Genomic DNA, 27,718 nt, shown 5'->3' with positions numbered 1-27,718 from the left:
AACCCAAACTTTTGTGGGCGGGGGGAAATACTTGTCTGGCTTTTAGATCTACATTTCAATTTCAATTCAAATCCAAGATTTGAATGAGGTCTAAATGTTAGCAAGAAATATATGCAAACTTATGTTTTTGAAATTCAGGTATTTGAAGAACTGCAAATGGTAGAAGAGAAGCAGCATGAAAAAGAGGAAGCCAAACAAATGTTAAGCATTTTTCACTGAAATAAATTTGCTTGAAGTAGTTTCAAAGTCAAACTGATCAATAAACATAACATAATTAATATAATGTAGCATAGCATCGTATCGTATTGTATCATATTATATCATATAGTACAGTGGTACCTCTACTTAAGAACTTAATTTGATCCGTGACCAGGTTCTTAAGTAGAAAAGTTTGTAAGTAGAAGCAATTTTTCCCATAGGAATCAACATGAGAGCAAATAATGTGTGCAAAACCATTAGGAAAGAAATAAAAGTTTGGAATTTGGGTGGGAGGAGGAGGAGGAAGAAAAAGAGGACAGTCGCTGCCAAAGAAAGAAGGTGAGGTGAGGGGCATCAAAAATTTCTAAAACTTTAAGGTGTTTTTTTTTTAAAAAAAAAAAGAGGGACTCTGAGGCGGCGAGGAGGAGCACTGCCTCCCATACACCCACCACGAGGCTGCCTCCCATACACTGCGCCAGAGAGAGAAACCGAGGGGGAATAGCAGGAAACTTGCCGGGCCTTCGTGCCGCTCTCAAGTTTCCTGGGAAATTTTTCCGGGCTCAGGTTCTTAAGTAGAAAATGGTTCTTAAGAAGAGGCAAAAAAATTAAAAAAAATGGTTCTTATCTAGAAAAGTTCTTAAGTAGAGGGATTCTTAAGTAGAGGTACCACTGTATAATATAGTATAATATAATACAGTATTGTTGTGGTTAGCTCTGGCCCAGCTCCTGCCCCAAGGAATATGCAGGTGGATGTGGGGGAAACATCCACATGCCGCAGGCGTTTTGCTCCCGATGGAATCTGCCGACGAAACCTCCTCCGACCAAGGAAGCGTGAGTGGAGTGACAGGGAAGAGGGGAGTTTGGCAGACAGCCCAGGAGAAGATCAATCATCTGTATCATCCCTGGATTCTGAACAAGAATTAATGTCACATCCACGCATGCATAGAGTGATGCATAGGAGACAACAACTGAAGGATTATTACAAGAGAAAATGAGGCCACCTGTGGTTGGGTAGGGCTGCTGTAATTAGTGCTACAGATAAAAGTGCAGCCTGGTGTTTTAGCCTCATGGCAGTTTATCTGATTCATTGTTTTGTCAAGATTGTGGTTTTTGTGCTGTTCAAGATTGTGTGTGGACTCTCTGGACTTTAGAATTGGACTCAATTTCCCAGTTATTGGGTGAGCAATTTGATTGCATTTAACCTGTGCCTTGTGTGTACCAGAAAATCCCTTTGACATTTAAAAAGGGAGCTGTTTCTGTTTTTCTGTTTATAAAACCTTTTGGGTTTTCCTTTTATCGTGTGAGAATAGGATAAAAAATGCATAAGGTGCTTACTCATACAACTAAGCCATGTGAATAAAATATACAAAGCAAATTTAAAATAGTAAATATCAAAATAATAAATAAAACCCAAATATTTACCTGGACTGGGAATCTGATGAAATCTCAGAGGTAGGTATGCTGAAAATATTTTCAGGAATATTATTTACGATGAAAGAAACTTCATTTGAATTAATTGAAGACTGTTCCTGAATTTCAGAGTTCTTTAAGTCTCCCTTTTCCATGTTCTGTTCAAAAAAGTACCACAGATTTTAACATGAATTCTAGTAACTTCAGAACTTACATTTTATTACTCAGAACAAAGGAAGGTGTAAGTCAACATAGAAACATGGAAGATTGATGGCAGAAAAAGACCTCATGGTCCATCTAGTCTGCCCTTATACTATTTCCTGTATTTTATCTTAGGATGGATATATGTTTATCCCAGGCATGTTTAAATTCAGTTACTGTGGATTTATCAACCACTTCTGCTGGAAGTTTGTTCCAAGCATCTACTACTCTTTCAGTAAAATAATGTTTTCTCACATTGCTTTTGATCTTTCCCCCAACTTAACCTCAGATTGTGCCCATTTGTTCTTGTGTTCACTTTCCTATTAAAAACACTTCCCTTTAACATATTTAAATGTTTCGATCATGTCCTCCAGACTATACAGATTGAGTTCATTAAGTCTTTCCTGATACGTTTTATGCTTAAGACCTTCCACCATTTTTGTAGCCCATCTTTGGACCTGTTCAATTTTATCAATATCTTTTTGTAGGTGAAGTCTCCAGAACTGAACACTGTATTCCAAATGTGGTCTCACCAGTGCTCTATACAGCGAGATCACAATCTCCCTCTTGCTGCTTGTTATATCTCTAGCTATGCAACCAAGCATTCTACTTGCTTTCCCTACCGCCTGACTACACTGTGCACCCATTTTGAGACTGTCAGAAATCACTATCCCTAAATAGAATAAAATAGAATAGAATTTTTATTGGCCAAGTGTGATTGGACACACAAGGAATTTGTCTTGGTGCATATGCTCTCAGCGTACATAAAATAAAATATACATTTGTCAAGAATCATGTGGTACAACACTTAATGATTGTCATAGGGGTCAAATAAGCAATGAAGAAGCAATATTAATAAAAATCTTAGGATATAAGCAACAAGTTACAGTCATACAGTCAACATAGGAGGAAATGGGTGAAAGGAATGGTGAGAAAAACTAGTAGAATAGAAGTGCAGATTTAGTAGAAAGTCTGACAGTGTTGAGGGAATTATTTGTTTAGTAGAGTGATGGCGTTCTGAAAAAAACCTGTTCTTGTGTCTAGTTGTCTTGGTGCGCAGTGCTCTGTAGCGACGTTTTGAGGGTAGGAGTTGAAACAATTTGTGTCCAGGATGAGAGGTCAGTAAATATTTTCCCCGCCCTCTTTTTGACTCGTGCAGTATATAGGTCCTCAATGGAAGGCAGGTTGGCAGCAATTGTTTTTTCTGCAGTTCTGATTATCCTCTGAAGTCTGTGTCGATCCTGTTGGGTTGCAGCACCAAACCAGACAGTTATAGAGGTGCAGATGACAGACTCAATGATTCCTCTGTAGAACTGTATCAGCAGCTCCTTGGGCAGTTTGAGCTTCCTGAGCTGGCGCAGAAAGAACATTCTTTGTTGTGCTTTTTTGATATTTTTGATGTTAGGTGACCATTTTAGGTCTTGAGATTTGATAGAACCTAGAAATTTGAAGGTCTCTACTGTTGATACTGTGTTGTCTAGTATTGTGAGAGGTGGAAGGGTTCCTCTTAAAGTCTACCACCATTTCTACGGTTTTGAGTGTGTTCAGTTCTAGATTGTTCTGGTCACACCACAAGGATAGTTGTTCAACTTCCCGTCTGTATGCGGATTCATCATTGTCTCGAATGAGTCCGATCAATGTTGTATTATCTGCAAACTTCAGTAGTTTAACAGATGGATCGTTTGAGATGCAGTCATTAGTGTATAGAGAGAAGAGAAGTGGTGAGAGTACACAGCCTCGGGGGGCACCTGTGCTAATTGTACATGTATCTGATGTGATTTTTCCTAGCTTCACCTGCTGCTTCCTGTCTGTTAGGAAGCTTGTGATCCACTTACAAGTGTGTTCAGGTACCGCTAGCTGATTTAGTTTGGTTAAGAGAATGTCCAGTATGATGGTATTGAATGCTGAACTGAAGTCCACAAAGAGGACCCTAGCATAGGTCATTGGAGATTCAAAATGTTGAAGGATGTAGTGTAGAGCCATATTAACAGCATCATCTGTTGATCTATTTGCTCGGTATGCAAATTGCAGGGGGTCTAACAGTGGATCCGTGATCCTTGATCCTTCTCTTCTGAAGTTTTTGCTAATACAGAACTGCCAATACAATACTCAGATTGAGGATTCCTTTTCCCCAAGTGTACTATTTTACATTTGGAAACATTAAACTGCAGTTTCCACTGCTTTGACCACTTATCAAGTAAAGCTAAATCGTTTGTCAAATTACAGACACCTTCAGGAATATCAACCCTATTGAACACTTTTCATAATAGAGTAAATTAACTACCGTATTTTTCGGAACACCTTTTTTCTCCCCAAAAGAGGGTCAAAAACTGGGTGCATCTTATTTATTTATTAGATTTGTATGCCACTCCTCTCCGGAAACTCCGAATGCTGCATCAGACATACCCAGGGGAGGGGGGAGGGAGTTGGGAGAGGAGTTGGTAACAGCCGTAGTGGGTGGCAACAGAAAGCTGATTGGCAGTATTGCAGGAGATTGAACCAACCGCCAATCAGAAAGGTGAAAGCAATCTGTAGACTAAGGTTCCCTGCCACACTTTGCCGTCGAAGCCACCCCACCGCCTGAGGAAGAACAGCCACTGCGACCGCTTCTGCCTAACAAACACTGCTGCCCTTCCTGCCTGCACGCAGGTAGCAGGATGTCTCCCTGGGCTACAGCCAGAGTCAGCAGCAGTACAACCATGTGTACACTCATTTGGATTCCCGGTATATTTGGCACAGGTGACTAGGAAGGAAGGAAACTGTTTTCTTTGCCTGCATTCTTGCTGTTTTCTCTGGTGAAGCTGCCGTTTCAATCGCTTCTGCTCTGCCAGTTCCAATAGGTGAGAGAAATACAGTGATATCTCGTCTTACGAACTTAATTGGTTCCGGGAAACAATGTAAAACGGATTAATGCATGCAAGGAAAAAATATATGCAAAAACGGCGCTCCGCTGGGCGCTGCCCGGCTGTCACCTTTTGAAACAGCCGGGCGCTTCTCAGCATTCTTACGAACGCCGAACCCAAAAAGTTCAGCAAAAGTAAGGGTTCAGGAGGCCGCCGAGAAGCGCCGCTGCCCAGCTGTCACCTTTTGAAACAGCTGGTGGGCTTCTCGGCGTTCTCCTGAACGCCGAACCCGGAAGTTCGGAAAAGGTTTGAGCCTCCTGACTGGCCGACAGCTCCGCGGCTCTTCTGCAAAGTTGACAGCCGGGCAGCGGCGCTTCTCGGCCGAACTCAAACTTTTGCCAAACTTCCGGGTTCGGCTATCGTAGCGGTGGATTCGTAAGGCGAAAAAAGTTCATATGAAGAGGCACAAAAATCCCGAACCCCGGGTTCATATCTCAAAAAGTTTGTAATACGAGGGGTTCGTATCACAAGGTACTACTGTACTGTAACTTTGCTATCTCCCCCTTTGATCTTACTTTCCTGAATCTCTGGTGATAATCTTTATGACTCTTTGTAAATAGAACTGGGAAGTTCAAAGAACAATGTGGCCACAGTTAGAGGCGACCAGCTAAGGAATGGGTAGCATCCTTATTAGCTACGGTAATTAAATTATTCCTGAACAGCACAGAAGCCACTAAATACAATTGGTAAGAAATCTGTAAACTTTTTCATATTTTAATTTTTCTATTCAATAAATGTGTACAGTATTTAAATCAGAAGGAAACAAATATGCATTAGATCTGACCATTTGCTGTATCTGGTGTCAGTTCTTTTAAAGAAGCCATGTATCTTTCCATGATTTTCAAGGGAAATGAACAAAGTTGTGTGTTTGAATTAAGGAGCTGGCTGTGTTTATTCAAAGCTGAGGCACTTGTGGTCTACACAATTCTTTGAATTTGCTACTTTGATGTATTTAGGCACATACAACTGTATCATTTATGAAGCATATAAAATAAACTGTAATTTCTAAATAAAGTTCTCACAATTTGGTAGAGTCAATAGAACACAGTTGGTCTCCACACACCACCACCACAAAATCCTTTCTGCTATTACCTGTTGTGCAAAGTCTCTTATCTCTCTAGGTCTAGGAGAACTTTAAAAAGGACCCCATTTCTTATATTTTAATAAGAATTGCAAGTCTTAGAAAGATACCCCTTTTCTCTAAAGACCTTTGTTTATTCTTCCTTTTTCCATGTTATTTTTATGTAAAAAAGAAAGAGAGAAGAGAAAGAAAATAAATCACTATTACTCTTTTTTTTCTTCCATTTGATTTTTACTTTGGATGTATATACATTCTACCTTTTCTTTTTCACTGTTTTTTTCTTGTTTTCCCTTCTCCCTCTTTTTGTGGGGGAGGAGTTGTGTGTGTGTGTGTGTGCGCACGCACATGCGTTTTGACTTTTTTGGGGGGGACTCCCCTCCCTTTGGATCTATTTTTAATTTTTTTTTAATTTTTAATTTAGGGAGGCTTGTGGTTGTTTTTTGTTTTGTTTTTTTGCAAAGTCTCTTATCTCTCTAGGTCTAGGAGAACTTTAAAAAGGACCCCATTTCTTATATTTTAATAAGAATTGCAAGTCTTAGAAAGATACCCCTTTTCTCTAAAGACCTTTGTTTATTCTTCCTTTTTCCATGTTATTTTTATGTAAAAAAGAAAGAGAGAAGAGAAAGAAAAGGACTGTTGAACTTACCTGAACGGTCTTCTCGATGCACTGCAAGGAGAGTCCAGGATGGGTTATTCTCAGCCTGATTGGCTGGGACTGAGTTCAATTTAAATATTTAGATATTAGTCAGGCACTGCCCCTCCTAGCCCTCCAGTCTGAATAATACGAAGGAGCAGAATGAACCACCAAATCTACACACTGGAGAAAACTCCAACAAGAAAAAGAAATAAACTACGACCCTGGTCCCAAAGCCGGGCGGGTCTGGACTCTCCTTGCAGTGCATTGGAGAAGACCGTTCAGGTAAGTTCAACGGTCCTTCTCCAATGCACTTGCAAGGAGAGTCCAGGATGGGATATGCCCAAGTTACAGTTAGAGGGAGGGAGAAGGCTGGACGAGGGGCATCGGAAAAGAACACACCCCCTGCAGAACTCTCCTCCCAAAGGCTGCCTCCGCAGAAGCATACGTATCAATCCTATAGTGTCTTATAAACGTGGACGGGGCCGCCCAAGTGGCCGCCCTACAAATATCCTCCAGTGAGGCCTGAGTCCTCCAGGCCGAAGACGTGGCTGCACTGCGGGTTGAGTGTCCAGTGATCCCTGGCGGAATAGAGGCATTCTTGGCATTATAAGCTTCAGAAATGCACTCCCGCAACCAACGGCTAAACGTCTGAGAGGAGACCTTCTTCCCCAAGGTTCTACTGGCAAAAGACACAAAGAGAGCCTCAGACTCTCTGAACGGTTGAGTCCTGCGTATATATATTTTTAACGCATGTCTAACATCCAGTTTATGCCACCGCAGCTCAGAAGGGTGGGTCCCGTGCGTACAGAAATCTGGGACCACAATGTCCTGGGATCTATGAAAGGTGGAACTGACCTTCGGCACAAACACCGGGTCTAACCGTAGTACCACCCTGTCTGGGTAAAATCGACAGAGGTCCTGCCGCGTTGACAATGCGGAGATTTCGGACACTCTCCTGGCCGAGGTTATAGCCACCAGAAAAGCGGTCTTAATAGAAAGGAACCTGAGAGAAATTTGACGTAACGGTTCAAAGGGGGGACCTGTCAAAGCGTGCAACACCAGTGACAGATCCCAGGACGGAAAAAGATGAAGCGTGGGAGGCCTTATGTTCGCGGCCCCTCGGAGAAAGTCCCTGATCCAGGGATGCCTTGTGAGAGGACGGTAGTAATCCTTGACCAGTATGGTCGACAGGGCTGCAACATGGCGACGAAGCGTGTTTGGCGCCAGGCCTTTCTGCAGACCCGCCTGCAAAAACGAAAGAACCATCAAGGGCGAAGCTCCTTGCGGATCAACTTGTCGTTGCTGGCAGAAATCACAGAACGCCGCCCAGGTGGCTTGGTAAACTCGCCTGGTAGAAGGCCTACGGGCAGTCTGCATAGTGTCTATGACCTCTTCTGGCACGACCTGGCTCTTCAGATGTTCCCGCTCAAGCGCCATACGGTTAGCTGCCACCACTGAGGGTCTGGATGGTGCGTTGCCCCCTGAGTGAGGAGTATTCGATGGGCCGGAATCCTCCAGTAGGGCGCTACCGATAACTCTATCAGATCGGTGAACCAGATGCGTCTCGGCCAAAACGGAGCCAGCAGGAGAATTTCTGCCTGCTCCTCCAACACCTTTTGAATCACCTTCGGAATCAGTGGTACAGGTGGAAAGGCGTAAAGCAGTCCGGATGGCCAGGGTTGATGTAGAGCATTCACACCTTCCGCCCCGGGGGATGGGAAGCGGGATATGAATCGGGGAAGCTGGGTGTTCTGGTAGGTAGCGAACAGATCCAGAATCGGACTGCCGAACCTCTCAACAATCTCCTGGAAGATTGTGGGGTCCAGGCGCCACTCCCCAGGATCCAGAGTCTCCCGACTCAGCCAGTCCGCGCATACATTGTCCACCCCGGAAATATGTTCTGCCGAAAGTGAGGCTAAATTGGCCTCTGCCCATTTCAGCAGGGACTCCGACTCCACCATGAGTCGCCATGAGCGGGTTCCCCCTGCCTGTTGATGTGGGCCCGAGTGGATACATTGTCTGTAAGGAACAGCACATGGTGCCCCCTCACCCAGGGCGCGAAGCTCCGGAGGGCCAGAAAAACTGCCTTCAACTCCAAAAAGTTTATGTTGCAGTCCCTCAAGTCCTGATCCTCCCAAAGGCCCTGAGCCAGGTGGGATGCAAGGTGGGCTCCCCATCCCGTTAAACTGGCGTCTGTCGTCACTATGAGATGATTGCTGGGCAGGAAGGAGGATCCCTTCTCCAGCGCCGGGGAGGTCCACCACCGAAGGGAGCTGCGAACCTTGCTGGTAAGAAGAACTCTGCTGTGAAGGTGGCTTGACTTTGACCGTTGGAACAGAAGCAAGAACCACTGAAGCGGTCTTAAGTGATGTCTCGCCCATGGTACAACCTCAATGCAGGAGACCAAAGTCCCCAAGAGCTTTGACAGGAAGGAGAGTTTCGGAAACCTCTGACCGGAGAGCTCCCTTAAAAGCCCTCTGATGGAAGATCGCCTCTCTGGGGATAGGAACACCATACCCAAAGCCGTATCTATGGTAGTCCCCAAATGAGCCAGCCTCGTCGTAGGCGTCAAATGGCTCTTTTCCCAGTTCATTGTGAAGCCATGAATCTCTAGGGTCCGAATAGTCAATTGCAGGCTCCGATAGGCCGCTTCTCTTGTCTTTGCCAATATAAGGATGTCGTCGAGATACGCCATGATGCGTACCGAATGGTGTCTTTTTTTTTTTTTTCAATTTTTTTATTATTTTTTTCATAAAAAACAAACAAATACATACAAACAATAAACATAAAGTGGGGGTATATTTCCCCCGCTTCTTTTGAAAGTATACATTCAAATATAGAAAAAGAATACATAGTTAAATATATGTTAACTATTATAGTAAAAAAAAATTAATAAATTTGAGTTAAAGTTTTACAAATCTTGATATGAGTATTAAGTAGGGTTAGTATAACATAATTACCAAAAAATACCTTTAATATAATCTTAATTACTATAGTAAAATAATGTCAAACCTTCAATTCAAACAATAAAGCTAAATTCAACTATTATGCATCTTGGTATATTGCTTATACTTATACATACATACACTACTATATCATAATCGTCAAAAAGTCCTTTTAAACTAATATTAGTATTATTATCACCTAGGTAAAAACTAATACAGAAAAAAAACAACTAAAGATATATCTTATTTTTTCTTATCTATCCATTTATAGACATTGTTCCATGTTTCATAAAATTTAGTATCCTCTTGATCGTTTAATCTTCTTGTCATCATATCCATTTCAGCGCAATCTAATATTTTACCTATAACCTCTTCTTCCTTGGGGATTTCCTCCCCTTTCCAATTTTGCGCATATATTATTCTAGCCGCAGTTAATATGTGTATAATTAAATAAAAGATTTCTTTCTTATAGGTCTGATTTGTAACACCTAGTAAATAAAATTCCGGGGTATTATCTATATCTTGCTTTATTATTTCTTTTAATATTTTTTCAATCATTTTCCAATATATTTTTGCTTTACCACATGTCCACCATTGATGATAGTAGGTTCCTATATCCTTCTTACATTTCCAGCATATTGGGGATGTTTTAGGAAACATTTTTGCTATCCTATTTGGTGGAAGGTGCCATCTATAAAACATTTTGATTTGATTTTCTTTTAGGGAAACTGATTTAGTCATTTTCCAATTATTAATCCATACTTTCTCCCATGTGTCTATATCTATTTCCTTACCAATATTTCTACACCATCTTATCATAGTATCTTTTAAAGTCAACTCTATATTTTTATGAGCAATAAGTAGTTTATATATTTTCCCTATCATTTTTGTTGAATTGATGGTGATTAAAGTAGCTAAAGGATTTTTACTTTTATTAAAAATGTAAAGAGTTTTATCCTTCTGATATCTAGATCGGATCTGGGCGTAGTGCCACCAATCTATTATTATCCCTTCTTCTTGTAATTCAATTCTAGATTTAAGCTTCATCTGATCATTTAATAGTTCTTTATATCTATAAGTTATTTTCCTATCCTTTATAGACTTTGGATGTATTATTGCTTCTAAAGGAGCTAGCCAGTCTGGGATACTTAAAAAATGATTTTTCTTTATGTCTTTCCATACTTCTAATAAGTATTTCCTCAACGTATGCCTTTTAAAATATGAATGGTTTTTGTCCTTATCATACCATAAAAATGCGTGCCATCCAAGCATTAAATCATGTCCTTCTAGGTCAAGTATTCTTTTGTTATCTAAAGTTATCCAATCTCTAAGCCATGTTAATGCAGCGGCCTGATAATATAGTTTCCAATTTGGAAGGCCAAATCCGCCTCTTTCTTTAATATCTTCTAAACAATTCATTTTTATCCTTGCTTTTTTACCTTGCCATATAAATTTTTTAACTAAGTTTGTTAAAGTTTTTAAAAAAATACCCCCTGGGTTTATTGGTATTGTCTGGAAAAGAAATAAGACCTTGGGTAAAATGTTCATCTTGATTGTTGCAATTCTTCCTAAGAAAGATATTTTCAAATTATTCCACATTGCTAAGTCATTTTTAATTTCTGCTAATAATTTCATATAATTATCATTTTTTAATGTTATTGTTTTCGCTGTTAAATTTATTCCTAAATATTTTACCTTTTTTACAATCTTTATTCCAGAAATACTTTCTAATTTCGTTTCTAGTGTTTTATTCATGTTTTTTGTCAAGTAATGTGTTTTGCTTTTGTTTATCTTTAAACCTGCTACATTTCCATATTGTTCAATGGTTTGTAATAAAGTAGGAACTGTTGTAATCGGCTCTTCAATTATAAACATTAGATCGTCTGCAAAGGCCTGGAGTTTGTAGGTTTCATCTCCTACGGTTAAACCTTTTATTTTGGGGTCCGCTCTTATTTTAATTAATAAAGTTTCAAGGGTCATAATAAATAGCAATGGTGATATAGGACATCCTTGGCGAACTCCCTTATTTATGTCAAGTATTGGTAATTGACTGTTATTCAATATTATATTCGTTGTTTGTTTTGAATATATGGTATCTATTAGGTTAACAAATTTTGGGCCAAATCTCATTTTATTTAATTGCATTTTTATAAATATCCAATTAACATTGTCAAAGGCTTTTTGAGCGTCCAAAAACATTAAAGATGCCGTCTTGTCTGGGTGTTGTTCATAGTACTCTAGTATATTTATTACAGTTCTAATATTGTTTTTAATTTGTCTCCCTGGAAGAAACCCATTTTGGTCTTGGTGTATTATTCCATTTATAACTCTTTTAAGTCTCTCTGCATAAATGGCGATAAAAATCTTATAATCTACATTTAATAGTGATATAGGCCTATAGTTTTTAATCTTTTCTGGTTCTGTACCCTGTTTATGTATTAAGGTTGTCAGTGATTCTGACCAAGATTTGGGAATTTTTCCCTCCAGTCTACATAAATTAAAAGTTTCTAACATATGGTTTCTTATTATTTCGTTGTCTATCTTGTACCATTCTGCAGGTATGGCATCTGGGCCTGTAGCCTTGTTGTTTTTCTGTTTTTTAATTGTTGTTAAGAGTTCCTCCATTGTTATTGGTCCGTCCATGGTGGCCTGTTGATCTTCTGTTATTTGTGGTATATTTGAAGCCTCTAAATAGTTAAAAACTTCATCTTCGATAACATGGTCTTTAGCATATAATTCTTTATAAAAATTATAAACAATGTCTGCCTTGCCTTCTGTGTCATATTTTATTTTACCATCTTTATCTTCTAATTTTTGGATTAATTTTGATTGACTCTGTTTTCTAAGTTTGTACGCTAGCCATCTGCCAGGTTTATTTGCATGTTCAAAATAATGTTGCTTTGCTCTTTTGATCTTTTCAGTTAGTTGGTTTTGTTCTATAACTCTAATTTTATGTTTAATTACGTTTATTTCTGTCTTTAGATCTCTGTTCTTAGTATGTTGCTGCGATAGGGATTCTAATTGTTTTAGTTCGTTTGTTAATTGTAAATACTCTAATTTCTTTTCCTTATTGTGTTTTGCTGTGTAAGATATTGTTAAACCCCTTATATACGCTTTAGCTGTATCCCATAAATTCTGTGGAGTAGTGTCTGATGTTTTATTAATTTCAAAAAATATTTTTAATTCCTTTTCAATCCAATCCTTATATTTCTTATCATTTAATATATACCTATTCATCCGCCAGTTGTTCTGTTTATTGTTCATCGTCATATAGACCACTATTGGGTTGTGATCAGCCCATGTATTAACGTCTATCTCGACCTCTCTTATTTGTTCTGCCACCGTTTTTGGTGCCCATAACATGTCAATTCTCGTCCAAATTTTGTGAGGATTGGAGTAAAAGGTAAATTGCCTTTTGTGAGGGTGTCTTTCCCTCCAAATGTCGCTTAGTAGTAATTCCGCTTTCATTTTTTGAAAAGTACTAGGTAACAAATTTCTTCTTGTTTTTTTACCTTTTCCCCTTTTTTTATTACCTCCCCCTCCTGAGTGGTCTAATTGTCTATTCGCGATAGCATTGAAATCACCTATTATCAATACATTGTCAATAGCTAAATCTATTATTGTTTGGTGTAAATTTTTATAAAATGTCATTTGGTCTTCATTGGGAGCATAAATAGAAACAACCACTAGAGGTCTAGGTTCAATATCTACTTGTACAATCAATATCCTACCCTCTTTATCCTTATATATTTGTTTGGAATTTATAGAATTCTTGACATACATCACTACACCTCTTTTTTTTTGGTCTGCTAATGCAGCATACATTTTTCCAATTTTGGGATTCAACAGTAATTTTTGATTATCTTTTTTAATATGAACTTCTTGTAGTATTGCAATCTGAGCATTTTGATTTCTAATTTTAGAAAAAATTTGCTTCCTTTTTCTCGGTTCATTAAGTCCATTAACATTTACAGAAAAGATTTTTAGGTCTTTATTCGTTGTCATTTAATGGGTTTTTTGGTTTCTCGCTGAGGTTGAACTCTTCTCGCACCTTGGTCCTGCTCTATTACTTGAGCAGTTGCCCCCAGGTTTTCTTCTTGCTGAGTTGGTGGTTTTTCCCCTGGTTGCTGTTGAACTAGTTGTAGTTGAACCACTTGTTGCTTACTTGCGTAGTCGGAGTGGCCCAAACCACTCTGTTCAAGAAAGTACATGGCTTGATCTACATTTTCCAGTTTGTACCTTGTAGAACGCCATGTCAGAGAAAGTCCTTGTGGAATAAGCCAACGGTAGGTAATGTTTTCTTTGATCAAAATTTTTGTTAGAAAGTGATAATCTCTTCTATTTTCTCTGACACTTCTTGGAACTTGCTTTAATATCTTTATTTCTACTCCATGGCGTTGGGGCGGGGAGTTTCTTGAATAGTGAAGTATCTCATCTCGCAACGCCTTTCTTGTAAATTTAATATGTATCTCTCTTGGAAGATTGTGCCGACGGATATAGCTATTCGAGATTCTGTAAACTTCATCGATTTCTCTCTGTAAAGCTATGGGGTCCTCTTGAAGTATACCTCCAATGATTTCCACCATAGTCACTTTTAAATCTTCATCTTTTTCCTCTTTTATATTCTGAAATCGAAGTCCGTACGAAGCTCGTTGCATCTCCAGTTGGATAATGGATTCATCGTATCTTTTGTATCTCTCATCGGCTCTCCCTTCAAGATATTCCATTCTTTTCTCATTTTTGTCAGATTGTTCTTCAACTTTTTTAACTCGGTCATCACTTTCTTGAAGTGTTTGTTGAATCTGCTTTATCTGGTCTTTCATCTCACCCATATCAGCTTTCATTTGGGCCATCTCCACTTTAAATTCTGCTAAGTCAGCTTTTATAGCTTCTCTTTGTTGTGTTGCCTCCTCCTTTATGGCTTCTCTTTGTTGTGTTGCCTCCTCCTTTATGGCCTCTCTTTGTTGAGTAGCATCTTCTTGTGATTTGACCATAAAGTCCTTCAGAGTATTCAAAGTCTCATGTATAGTTGCAAGATTGGACTGCATTGTTTTGTCTTTGTCTTTGTCTTTAGTAGACATGGTTAGCACTTGATGCGAAGGAGAAGAGTGCGGTGAAACTTGTGGAGATAGAGTAGTTGGTGTAGTTTGTTTTTTAGTTGTTTTAACAAGGGTTGAGGTGTGGGACATTATCAAATTAAAATCAACTATTTCAAATTTTAAAGTTAGTTTCAATTTTATATGTAATGAAAAGGAAAAGAAATTACTATAAATTCCAAATCTATTCAATATATTTTGTTTCCCTTATAATATGACTATGCCAATTCAATAACAATTCAATTAGTAACAAAATTCAAAAGAAAAGAAAAGAGAAGAAAAAAAAAAGGAGGAAATAAAAATATTATTATTTAATGCCACAGAACTAAAAAAAACAGGTGCCTTTTCAAGTACAAGGGAGCCAAAAAAAATAAGAAGAAAAAAAAGGAAAGAATGTCAGCTGTATATAAGGAACAGAAAGAAAGGAATTGGAAAGGAAACTTTAGGAGGAGAGAAGAAAAAAGGAAGGGGAAAAAAAATGAAGTAAAAAGAGTTGTTCAAAAAGAGAAAAGGAAGGGGGGTAATATTTTAATTCAACTATTAAGAATAGAGCAGGAACCCAAGGTTTTTAACAATGCATATAGTTCAAATCAAGCTTCTTCTAGTAATAAAAATATCCAAAAAATAGGGAAGAAAGTCAAAGAGAATTCAGGAAAAAGAAACAGATAGTTATTCAAAGACACAATAACAGTATTATATACTTAAGTTCTTCTTATAAATCCTGTAGTTTGCTAGGAAGTGAAGATGAAAATCCAAATCTCAAAGAATAAAGTTGTATTTAATGTCAGTTCAAAGTTCAAAGAGTAAAACAAATCCAAAGCTTGCTTGCGTTCAAAATGAAGTCAGTTTATTTTCCAAGTTCAAGACAGGAACAAAGAACAAAGAAACAGATCCCAAGATGGAGTCAGGTTAATTTTGGTGCAGCAGGCAGATGTTAAACCAAAGAGTTCTCAGCAAATAATCCAAAAGATGTCAGCAAATAATCCAAAAGGTTCAGCAAGTATTCCAAATAGGTTAATCCAACAATAAGTAATCCAAAAAAGAAGTAATTTCAATCTCCTCTAGATTCCATAATTCATAGTTATTAAATTATTTCATATTGTAAAAAAGAGCAGCAGAAGTAAAAAAAAAAGGCAGCAAGACTGTGTTCCTCCGCTTCAAAAATTAAGTCCAGAACATTATGATTTTAAAAATCTATCAGGAACAGATTCTGATCCTCATTAGAAATTTCCTTTAGCAGTTAAATAGTCATATCAAATTTAAACTATTTTGTTAAATCATAAAGTCAAAAGGTTATTTTATAGGTTCCAAAATTCACGTTAAGATGAAAAAGTAAAAGTGAAAAAAGAATTAGATCCGGCTGTTATTTGCGGATGGGTTTAAACAAGGAAAAACTTTCACTTTCGCCCTAGAAAAAAAAAAACTTTTACTTGGAACTTTTACGATCTCTGGCTTTAAACACGAAACACAAGGAGATTTTTACCTTAGGTCCTTTCTCTGCTATATTCTTTTTCAATGTAAATGTAGATATTTATACTTTCTCTTCTTTGATTTTATTCTTCCCACTGAGTGAGGGGAGAAAGCGCTGGCCGGTCCTCCTAGTCGAGGAGGAGCGGTTCTCCCGTCTCCGAAGCTGCGGGACGAACCGCTGCCTCCGGAGTCCTGGCGATGGGTCCTCGGGCAGAGGAGAGCCCCCTGTTCATGGATCGGGCCATCCGGGCCCGATCCGATCGCAAATGCGACCTTCGGAGGGGGTAGAAAGGATTCGCCTGGCAGAGCCCTGCCAGACACGTCCTGCCGCGATCTCCACCAAACCGGAAGCCGTCCGAATGGTGTCTTAAGGAAGCCGTGAGAACGTCCAAGAGCTTTGTGAACATTCTCGGCGCTGACGAGAGTCCAAAGGGCATTGCCCGATATTGAAAATGTGTCCCGCCCAGACTGAACCGCAGGAATCTTCTGTGCGGTGGGAAAATGGGCACATGCAGGTAGGCCTCCCTGAGGTCTATGGATGCTAAAAAGTCCCTGTGCCGTATAGATGGGAGAATGGATCTGAGGGAGTGCATCTTGAACCTCCTGTACTTTACGAAGAGGTTCAAGTGGCACAGGTTCAGAATCAGCCTGACCCCTCCGGAGGCCTTGGGAACGAGGAAAATTGCTGAGTAAAATCCTTTGCCCCGCTCCTCCGGAGGTACCTCCTCTATGGCTCCTATGTCCAGAAGATGAGAGACCTCCCGATACAAAAGGGCTCTCTTCTGGACGTCCGAGGGAACCCTGCATGGGATGAAGCGATGAGGAGGTAAAGAGAGGAACTCAAGTCTCAATCCCTCTGTTACCGTGGCCGTCGCCCAAGCGTCTGAAGACGTGGTAGCCCAGGGTCCCGCGAAGTGGAGTAGTCTGCCCCCCAAGGGAACTGTGGTGAGAGAGTCATTTATTCTTTCGGAAGCCCCGATTAGACCCTCTGAAGGGCCGGCGTCCCTGGTAGGCCTTGTTTCGATCCTGTGGAGCTGATCTGTCCGACCGGAAGGACCCCTGATTGAAGGAGCCCTGGAAGAAAGGCCTCGACACCTGGGTGGTGTTCGAGGAGGGCTCTGAGTGAAAGGGCTGGCGCCTCTGATATGGGGCAAACCTTCTATCTTGCCTTCTGGACCTGGGCATGACCTTCTTTTTATCCTTGTCCTCGACCAAGACGTCATCGAGGACCTCCCCAAACAGTTTCGTGCCCTTAAATGGCTCCATTTAGACTTGACGTCTGCCTGCCAGCTGCGTAGCCATATTAAACGGCGGGATGACAGTGACGAAGCCATAGCCCTGGCAGCAAACTTTGCGGCATTGGCCGTCGCATCAGCGGAAAATTCGGTGGCTGCCAGGAGTTTATTAAGATCCTGGCGTAGGCGGGAATCATCGGGGTCAACCCGCGACTGGATCTCCTTAATCCAAAGCAGGGTCGCCCTGTTAAAGAAAGAGGCTGCAGAGGCGGCCCGTATGGCCCAGGCCGCCATCTGGTGAGTTTTATGTACGATGTTCTCGGCCCTCTTGTCCTCTGCCTTTAGACCCTCCTGAGATTCAGAAGGGACCAGGGCATTGGAAACCAGACTGGTAACCGGTTTGTCCACCGTCGGGAAGGCCAGCAAGTCCTCCATCTGCTGGTCAAACGAGTAGAGCTTGCGGTCGAGGTTCGAGGGCCCTTGAGCCGCCGCTGGGTTCTCCCAAGGCCGCTGAATGGTTTCCAAGAACAGATGCGAGGAAGGGATGTTCACAGTTTCTTGTTTCGGAAGGACAAACAGTCCCCCCGTATTCTGAACCGCAGCAGTCGGATCCTGTTGTCCACTCTCCCCTGCCTGTTCTATGGTCAGTTTGGCCTTGTTCAGCAAGACCCTGAACAGGGAGGACTTGAAGAGACCAGCAAAGACAGGTTGTTCGGGAGGCTGGTCATCCCCTGACAGGTCATCCTCCCGGTCGCTGAAATCCTCTCTGGGAGAGTAGTCCTCCTCCATCGCCTCGGATACGGAATGTGAGGCAGGAGCCGGCCAAGGATCCCTCAGCCTGCGCGGGGGTTGTCCCACAGGTGCCTGAAATTGCTGTGCCCCGGTGTCAACCCCCTGGGAAAACGTATTCGCGATCAGATCTTGAAGATTTGGGGGCATGTTTTGCCAGACGTCCTGCGAGCTGCGCAAACCCGCTGCCATTGGCGTGAAGGTGGAAGACTGCGCATGACCATACTGAGGAGGTACATAGGCCTGAGATGGAAAGGAACCAGGCCACATGTAATGCGGTCTCCCCACGTTGACCGTCTCCGGGGGGGTATGCTGCCGTGGTCGTTCAGGTGACCAGTCCTTCTCAGAGGCCGAGCCTGCAACCCCTGTGGTAATCATGGGGGAGGCTGGCGCAGCTGTAAGTCCAAATGGCCTAGATGGCCTGCTTTTGAGAGGCCTCCAGCTGCTTCTCAAGGGCTTTGATCCTCTTCTCAGCCTCCCTGAGAGATGAGCCCTGGGAGGTTTTTGCCCTCTGAGTCTTTTCTTTAGGGGTACTGGGCCTAGGAATGGTACTGGCCTCTTCCCCAACACGGGCAGGAGTTTCTGCCATAATTGACTTCAAAGCAACACTCACGATCCGCTACCAAAGGATTACAGGAACGAGCAATAATTCTTCACACAAATCACCAGGGAAAAGTGCTTCAGAAAATGACAGTTGGCAGCCAAGGCTAATGCGCCTGCGTGGCACTAGGCAGAATAGGGCTGCAGGCAGAGCCGGCCCCCACCAAGAGGCGAAGGCCCTGCGCGCCGATTGGTCCTAACCCCGGACGCCACCCTCATGGCGTCCTGTCAGCAGCTCCTGGCCCTGACATGAAGGGCGACCTCGCTGCCCAATAAGGAAGGTTGGCGCGAACTCCTCCCCCTTTCTGGCCTGCCGCCAAAAGCCGGCCTAAAGAGGCCTGCCAACCGCTCCCTTGTCAGCGGTTTCATTGCGGCGGCACCGAGAGCGGGCGGGAACTCCTCCTCCGCTCCGCCGATCGCCCCCACCACCAAAATGGCGCCCGTTGCTGCCGGCTGATTTCTGAGGTAAACGCTTCCTTTCCGAGCTCGGCAGCGGCGGGGAGTGAGGGGGAATAGAGGGGCTCTCCGGGGGGGGGGGATCTTCCAAGGCTTCTTGCGCTTCCTCTTCTTGCGGCATATCCGTCATGGAGGGCAGGCCCCCCATGGCGTCAGCCGACCGCCAGATCCACCGGGCGATGCCGCGGAGGTCAGAAACCCGGGCGCTCCTCTCAGGCACCCTACGAGGGGCCTCCGCTCAGAGGAGCTGCACCTCAGAGGAGGGTATTAACCCACGCTGCTCAAAGAAACAAAGCCTCCCCCAATGCCTGAAAAAGGGGACAGAAAAAAGGAGAAAAATTAATACAAGAAAACAACTTTAATATCTAATAAACAACATACTGTAAAAACCCCCGTTAAAACAAGTTTAACAGGAGAGGAGAACTCTAAGTCCCATTCTGCGACTGAGTTTTTTTAGACTGGAGGGCTAGGAGGGGCGGTGCCTGACTAATATCTAAATATTTAAATTGAACTCAGTCCCAGCCAATCAGGCTGAGAATAACCCATCCTGGACTCTCCTTGCAAGTGCATTGGAGAATAAATCACTATTACTCTTTTTTTTCTTCCATTTGATTTTTACTTTGGATGTATATACATTCCACCTTTTCTTTTTCACTGTTTTTTTCTTGTTTTCCCTTCTCCCTCTTTTTGTGGGGGAGGTGTTTTGTGTGTGTGTGTGTGACTCCCCTCCCTTTGGATCTATTTTTAATTTTTTTTTAATTTAGGGAGGCTTGTGGTTGTTTTTTGTTTTGTTTTTTGGGGTCTTTCCTGGTTTTTTCTTGGATTACTGAGAAGTTTTTCTTTTTCTTCTATTGGATTACTTTTGTGGGAGTTTTGGTTGTTTTTTTTTTTGGAGCATTCGGTTTGCCTATCTATTGGATTACAAATACCCATATTTTTACTTATTAGATTATAAATACTTTTGTTTATAACCATTAGATTACAAATATTTCTATTTATCCTCATTGGGTTACAAATATTCTTATTTTTACCTATTGGATTACAGATAGTCTTGTTTTTTATTAATTGGGTTACAAATATTCCTATTTCTCCCCTTTGGATTATAAATATTTCTATTTTTACCTATTGGATTACAAATATTCCTATTTTTACCTATTGGATTACCAATATTTTTGTTTTTACCCATTGGATTACAAATACAGTGATACCTTCTCTTACAAACCCCTCGTCATACAAACCTTTCGAGATACAAACCTGGGGTTTAAGATTTTTTTGCCTCTTCTTCCAAACTATTTTCATCTTACAAACCCAAGCCACCGCCACTGGGATGCCCCGCCAACGGACTTCTATTGCCAGTGAAGCGCCCATTTTTGCGCTGCTGGGATTCCCCTGAGGCTCCCCTCCATGGGAAACCTCACCTCCGGACTTCCGTGTTTTTGTGATGCTGCAGGGGAATCCCAGCAGCACAAAAATGGGGGCTTCACTGGCAACAGAAGTCCGGAGGTGGGGTTTCCCAGCGAGGGGAGCCTCAGCGAAATAGCAGCATCACAAAAACATGGAAGTCCGGAGGTGGGGTTTCGAGGATTTCCATGTTTTTACAATTTCATTTCATTTCATTTATTTAGATTTGTATGCCGCCCCTCTCCGCAGACTCGGGGCGGCTCACAACAGAATAACAGAAGACAATTTCAGCAAATCTAAATTTCTACTAAAAACATTTTAAAAACCCCATTTTCTAAGCACACATACATACACACATACCATTCATAAATTGTATATGCCCGGGGGAGATGTCTCAGTTCCCCCATGCCTGACAACACAGGTGGGTCTTAAGGAGTTTACGAAAGGCAAGGAGATTAGGGGCAGTTCTAATCTCCGGGGGGAGTTGGTTCCAGAGGGTCGGGGCCACCACAGAGAAGGCTCTTCCCCTGGGGCCCGCCAACCGACATTGTTTAGTTGACGGGACCCGGAGAACGCCCACTCTGTGGGACCTAATCGGTCGCTGGGATTCGTGCGACAGAAGGCGGTCTCGGAGATATTCTGGTCCAGTGCCATGAAGGGCTTTAAAGGTCATAACCAACACTTTGAATTGTGACCGGAAATTGATCGGCAACCAATGCAGACTGCGGAGTGATGGTGAAACATGGGCATACCTAGGTAGGCCCGTGACTGCTCTCGCAGCTGCATTCTGCACGATCTGAAGTTTCCGAACACTTTTCAAAGGTAGCCCCATGTAGAGAGCATTACAGTAGTCGAACCTCGAGGTGATGAGGGCATGAGTGACTGTGAGCAATGAGTCCCGGTCCAGATAGGGCCGCAACTGGTGCACCAGGCGAACCTGGGCAAACGCCCCCCTCACCACAGCTGAGAGATGTTTTTCTAATGTGAGCTGTGGATCGAGGAGGACGCCCAAGTTGCGGACCCTCTCTGAGGGGGTCAATAATTCCCCCCCCCCAGGGTAATGGACGGACAGATGGGATTGTCCTTGGGAGGCAGAACCCACAGCCACTCCGTCTTATCCGGGTTGAGCTTGAGTCTGTTGACACCCATCCAGGCCCCAACAGCCTCCAGGCACTGGCACATCACTTCCACCGCTTCGTTGACTGGGCATGGGGTGGAGATGTAAAGCTGGGTATCATCCGCATATTGATGATACCTCACCCCATGTCCTTGGATGATCTCGCCCAGCGGTTTCATGTAGATGTTGAATAGCAGGGGGGAGAGGACCGACCCCTGAGGCACCCCACAAGGGAGAAACCTAGGAGTCGACCTCTGACCCCCCACTAACACCGACTGCGACCGGCCAGAGAGGTAGGAGGAGAACCACTGAAGGACAGTGCCTCCCACCCCCAACCCCTCCAGCCGGCGCAGAAGGATACCATGGTCGATGGTATCGAAAGCCGCTGAGAGGTCAAGGAGCACCAGGACAGAGGATAAACCCCTGTCCCGGGCCCGCCAGAGATCATCCATCAACGCGACCAAAGCGGTTTCCGTGCTGTAACCGGGCCTGAAACCCGACTGCTGGGGACCTAGATAATCGGCTTCTTCCAAGGACCGCTGGAGCTGGAGCGCCACCACCTTCTCGACAACCTTCCCCATAAAGGGAAGGTTGGAGACTGGACGATAGTTGTTAAGCACAGCTGGGTCCAGGGAGGGCTTCTTGAGGAGGGGGCGCACGAGCGCTTCTTTATACAGTGATGGAAAAACTCCCCTCCCCAAGGAAGCGTTGGTAATCTCCTGGGCCCAGCTCCGTGTCACCTCCCGACTGGCCGAAACCAGCCAGGAGGGACACGGATCCAGTAAACAGGTGGCGGAACTCACAGCTCCAATGGCCTTGTCCACTTCATCAGGTGTCACCAGATCAAACTCTTCCCAGACAGGTGGACAAGTACGTGCCCCAGTCACCTCGACTGACTCGTTGTCAGTCGACTCTGTTTTACAATTGGAGTCGAGGTCGGCCCGGATCCGAGCGACTTTATCAGCGAAAAACGTGTTAAAATCCTCGGCACTACTCTGTAAGGGCTCCCCAACTCCCCCCTGGTTAAGAAGGGAGCGGGTCACCCTAAACAGAGCGGCCGGGCGGGATTCCGCTGATGCAATCAAGGCGGCAAGATACGCGCATCTTGCCGCCTTGAGCGCCACTTTGTAAGTCTTAATAAAAGCTCTTACAAGTGTTCGGTCGGATTCAGACCTACTCTTCCTCCATCGCTTCTCTAGACGTCTCTTTTGGCGTTTCAACTCCCGGAGCTCCTCGTTGAACCATGGAGCTCTACGGGGTCTAACGCCACGGAGAGGTCGCAAAGGCGCAATCTGGTCAAGAGCCCCCGTCGCGGCCCTGTTCCAGGCCTCCGCGAGGGACTCCGCCGAACTGTGGACGAGTGCCTCTGGAATAACCCCAAGCGCCGTTTGAAAGCCCTCTGGGTCCATCAGGCGTCTGGGGCGGAACATCTTCATTGGTTCCGCCTCCCTGCGGGGAAGGATTGGAGCCAGGAAGTCAAGCCGTAGTAGAAAATGGTCTGACCATGACAAAGGCAATACTGTACTTCTAAGCCCCTTAGTCTCAGACCATTACTCAATTGCTCGGAAAGGAATACCATGTCAGGTGCGTGCCCTCCCTCGTGAGTTGGACCCTGTACTACTTGAGTCAGGTCCACGGCTGTCATGGTGGCCATGAACTCCTGTGCCAACCCAGAGGTTTCGCCGAGTGACGGCAGATTGAAGTCCCCCAGGACGATGAGTCCGGGGAACTCCACCGCCAACCCGGCTACCTCGAGTAGCACAGGCAGGGCTTTTGACACGCAGCTGGGAGGCAGGTACGTGAGAAATAAGCCCACCTGAACCCCTAAGTCCAACCTCATCAAGAGAGACTCGCAACCCGCAATTTCCGGTGCAATGAGTCTACGCAGGCAAAGGCTCTCCCTGGCTATAATAGCCACTCCTCCCCCCCTTCCCTGGGGTCGAGGTTGATGCCATATCTGAAACCCGGCTGGGCAAATTTCAGAGAGAGGAACACCTCCCTCCGGGCCCAGCCAGGTTTCAGTAATGCATGCCAGGTTGGCCTCCTCATCCAGGATTAGATCCCGGATGAGGAGAGCTTTATTTACCACCGACCTGGCATTAAGCAGCAGCAACCTGAGTCCAGGGCCAATGCTGCAATTTCGCTGAAGCTCCCCTCGCTGGGAAACCCCACCTCCGGACTTCCGTTGCCAGCAAAGCACCGGTTTTTGCTCTGCTGGGAATTTTTCTGCTGGGATTCGCCTGCAACATCACAAAAACACGGCAGTCTGAAGGGGGGGTTTCCCATGGAAGGGAGCCTCAGGGGAATCCTAGCAGCGCAAAAACTGGCGCTTCCGCTGGCAAAAGGGGTGAGTTTGGGGCTTGCACGCATTAATCGCTTTTCAATTGATTCCTATGGGAAACATTGTTTCGTCTTATAAACTTTTCACCTTACAAACCTCGTCGTGGAACCAATTAAGTTTGTAAGACAAGGTATCACTGTATTTATATTTATACCCATTGGATTACAAATTTTCCTATTTTTACTTATTGGATTACAAATATTCTTGTTTTTTATTCACTGGATTTTAGGCATTGGATTTACCTATTGGATTACAAATATTCCTATTTTTACCTATTGGAAGACAAATATTCCTATTTCTACTCATTGGATTATAAATATTATAAATATTAGATCACAAATATTTCTATACTTTTGGAATTAATTGCATCTGCTCTGATTGATCGATTGAATTGCACAATGGCAGCAAAGAGAACACCTTCACATTCTGTAAGTACACCACCACTATCTTCATTAGGTATTGGAGAAAAGCTGGATATAGCAGAAATTAAAAAGTTGTTTCAAACCTTAAATGAAGGTTTTAAATTTCTTAAAGAAGAATTTTGTTCCACAAAGGAAAGTTTGAAAATGAGAATGTAAATCAGATGAAAGCAGAATGTAAATCAGATGCCTGATGTTGACTGGAATATCCCCAGTGCCCTTACATGCAAAAGTAAGAATATAGTAGAGGCCTTTACAGGAGCAGCTCTGGCACAGCTGGTTAAGACACCAACTAGAGGGGAGAATATTCTAGATTTAGTTTTTACGAATGGAAATTGGGTTTCAGAGGTCAAGGTGGGAGAAAATTTAGGTTGCAGTGACCATCTATGTTTGTGGTTTGATGTAAAAACTCATTGTGAGCAATCCTATAATGCAACCAAAGTATTGGATTTCAGAAAAACAAATTTTAATGCAATGGGGGAATATTTAGATAATGAATTAAAGGGGAGGGATAAAATGGCAGGAGCGAGAACCCAGTGGACTGTATTAAAAAAAGGCCATCTTAAAAGCCACTGGACTGTATGTAAGACAAATAACTAAAGGTAAAAGGAAGAAGAAACCGCTATGGTTTAGCAATGATGTAAGGGCTATAGTCAATGAAAAAAAGGCTGCCTATAGGAGGTATAAAGAGTCTGGAAGTATAGCTGATAGGGAGGTGTATAAAATGAGACAGAAGGAGGCAAAACAGATAATATATGCTGCTAAAGCCTCAAAAGAGGAAGAAATTGCCAAATCTGTAAAGAAGGGGGATAAAACCTTCTTCAGATATATTAGTGATAAGAAGAAGAAAAACTGCGGCATCAGGAAGCTTAGTACCAGGAATAATACATGCATTGATGGGAATAAGGAGATTGCTGACCATTTCAATAGCTACTTCTGTTCAGTTTTCTCAAAAGACACCTTACAAAATAATACTATAGAGGGATATAGCATTGCTTCCAGCTGTACGGATTCAGCTCCAGTGATCTTAGAAGCCAATGTCTTAGAAGAATTTGAATGATTAAAGATAAATAAGGCAATGGGTCCAGATGGCATCCACCCCAGAGTTCTTAAAGAACTCAGATCTGTCATTGCTACCCCCCTGACTGATTTGTTTAACCAATCCTTGTTAACAGGAGAAGTTCCTGAGGATTGGAGAATGGCCAGTGTGGTGCCTATCCACAAGAAGGGCAGTAGAGAAGCTGGTAACTACAGGCCAGTTAGCTTGACATCAGTGGTAGTTAAAATGATGGAGACTCTACTCAAAAAGAGGATAAATCAGCACCTAAAAAACAATAACTTATTGGACCCAAATCAGCATGGCTTTACTGAAGGCAAATCATGTCAGACTAATCTCATTGATTTCTTTGACTATGTCACAAAGGTGTTGGATGAAGGTGGTGCTGTGGATATTGCCTACCTGGACTTCAGCAAAGCCTTTGATACGGTTCCACATAAAGAGCTGATAGATAAATTAGTGAAGATTGGACTTAATCCCTGGATAGTTCAATGGATTTGCAGCTGGCTGAAGCGTAGACATCAGAGAGTTATTGTTAATGGCGAGTATTCTGAGCAGAGTCAGGTTACAAGCGGTGTGCCACAAGGGTCTGTTCTGGGTCCTATTCTTTTTAATATGTTTGTGAGTGACATAGGGGAAGGTTTGGTAGGGAAGGTTTGCCTATTTGCCGATGACTCTAAAGTGTGCAATAGGGTTGATATTCCTGGAGGAATCTGTAATATGGTAAATGATTTAGCTTTACTAGATAAATGGTCAAAGCAATGGAAACTGCAGTTTAATGTTTCCAAATGTAAAATAATGCACTTGGGGAAAAGGAATCCTCAATTTGAGTATTGTATCGGCAGTTCTGTGTTAGCAAATACTTCAGAAGAAAAGGATTTAGGGGTAGTGATTTCTGACAGTCTCAAAATGGGTGAACAGTGCAGTCAGGCGGTAGGGAAAGCAAGTAGGATGCTTGGCTGCATAGCTAGAGGTATAACAAGCAGGAAGAGGGAGATTATGATCCCGCTATATAGAATGCTGGTGAGACCACATTTGGAATACTGTGTTCAGTTCTGGAGACTCACCTACAAAAAGATATTGACAAAATTGAACGGGTCCAAAGACGGGCTACAAGAATGGTGGAAGGTCTTAAGCATAAAACATATCAGGAAAGATTTCATGAACTCAATCTGTATAGTCTGGAGGACAGAAGGAAAAGGGGGGACATGATCAAAACGTTTAAATATATTAAAGGGTTAAATAAGGTCCAGGAGGGAAGTGTTTTTAATAGGAAAGTGAACACAAGAACAAGGGGACACAATCTGAAGTTAGTTGGGGGAAAGATCAAAAGCAACATGAGAAAATATTATTTTACTGAAAGAGTAGTAGATCCTTGGAACAAACTTCCAGCAGACGTGGTGGATAAATCCACAGTAACTGAATTTAAACATGCCTGGGATAAACACATATCCATCCTAAGATAAAATACAGAAAATAGTATAAGGGCAGACTAGATGGACCAGGAGGTCTTTTTCTGCCGTCAGACTTCTATGTTTCTATGTTTCTAAAGAAATGATGGAGAAAAAATGATCAGCATTTACAAAAGATAGAAGAAAAAGTAGAAAGACATGATTCAAAGCTGGAGGAGTTGGCTACAGTTGATAAAATCCAGGAAAAGGCTATGGTTATTATGCAAACCGACCAATCTGAATTTTATCTACGTTTTCAAAATATTTCTGAAGAAAGAGGAGAGGATTTTCGGGAAATAGTTGCTGAAATATTATTAGAACCTTTAGAGGAAGAAAAAGAAAAAATACTCAATGATATTGATGAGTCTTACAGGGAAAATATTCGATTTGCTATGAAGAATAACTTACCGAGAGAAGTTCATGTAAGATTTACAAAAAAGACACTTAGAATTCAAGTGTTACAAAAAATGAGAAATACAACATTTAAATACCGAAGAAATTAAATACCGAGAAAAAGAAATTATTGTTTTGAAGCAAGTGCCAAGGAAGGAGAGAGATCTAAGAGAATATCAATTTTTGACAAGAAAACTTAATCAAAGAGAAGTAAACTTCCAATGGTTGGTTCCGGAAGGTATTTTTGTGCTCTGGCAAGGACAAAGATACAGATTGGATACAGTTAATAAGGTTGACATATTCTTCAGACAAAATTTTGTACAGACAGGACGAGGTGAGAGAGAACAAGTAAAAATAAAGGGAACAGAAACAGCTCAACCATCACTAGCAGAGGGAGGATTAGTGGAATTGACTGAAGAACATTTATTGGACGCTTTCAGCAGGGGGAAGGAACCAATACTATCACTTCCACTTGAAAATATTGCAATTGCAGAAGAATTTGAAAAACTACTAGTGGC

General features: G+C 42.5%; 1 protein-coding gene across 4 annotated transcripts in view; it reads right to left on the bottom strand.

Moving 5' to 3' along the window:
- Window positions 1-27,718, bottom strand: part of SUCO (SUN domain containing ossification factor) — a 279,446-nt gene that overhangs the window by 188,187 nt on the left and 63,541 nt on the right. For all 4 annotated transcript variants that reach the window (XM_070746846.1, XM_070746847.1, XM_070746848.1 and 1 more), the window contains exon 4: window positions 1,621-1,766. In XM_070746846.1, coding sequence (XP_070602947.1) covers window positions 1,621-1,766 — 146 coding nt within the window. The remainder of the gene's footprint in view (window positions 1-1,620; window positions 1,767-27,718) is intronic.

This window comes from Erythrolamprus reginae, chromosome 3 (assembly GCF_031021105.1).
Source record: "Erythrolamprus reginae isolate rEryReg1 chromosome 3, rEryReg1.hap1, whole genome shotgun sequence".
Taxonomy (NCBI): Eukaryota; Metazoa; Chordata; class Lepidosauria; order Squamata; family Dipsadidae; genus Erythrolamprus; species Erythrolamprus reginae.
The sequence above is the reverse complement of the archived record's forward strand: the minus strand, read 5'-3'. Positions and strand labels throughout refer to the sequence as shown.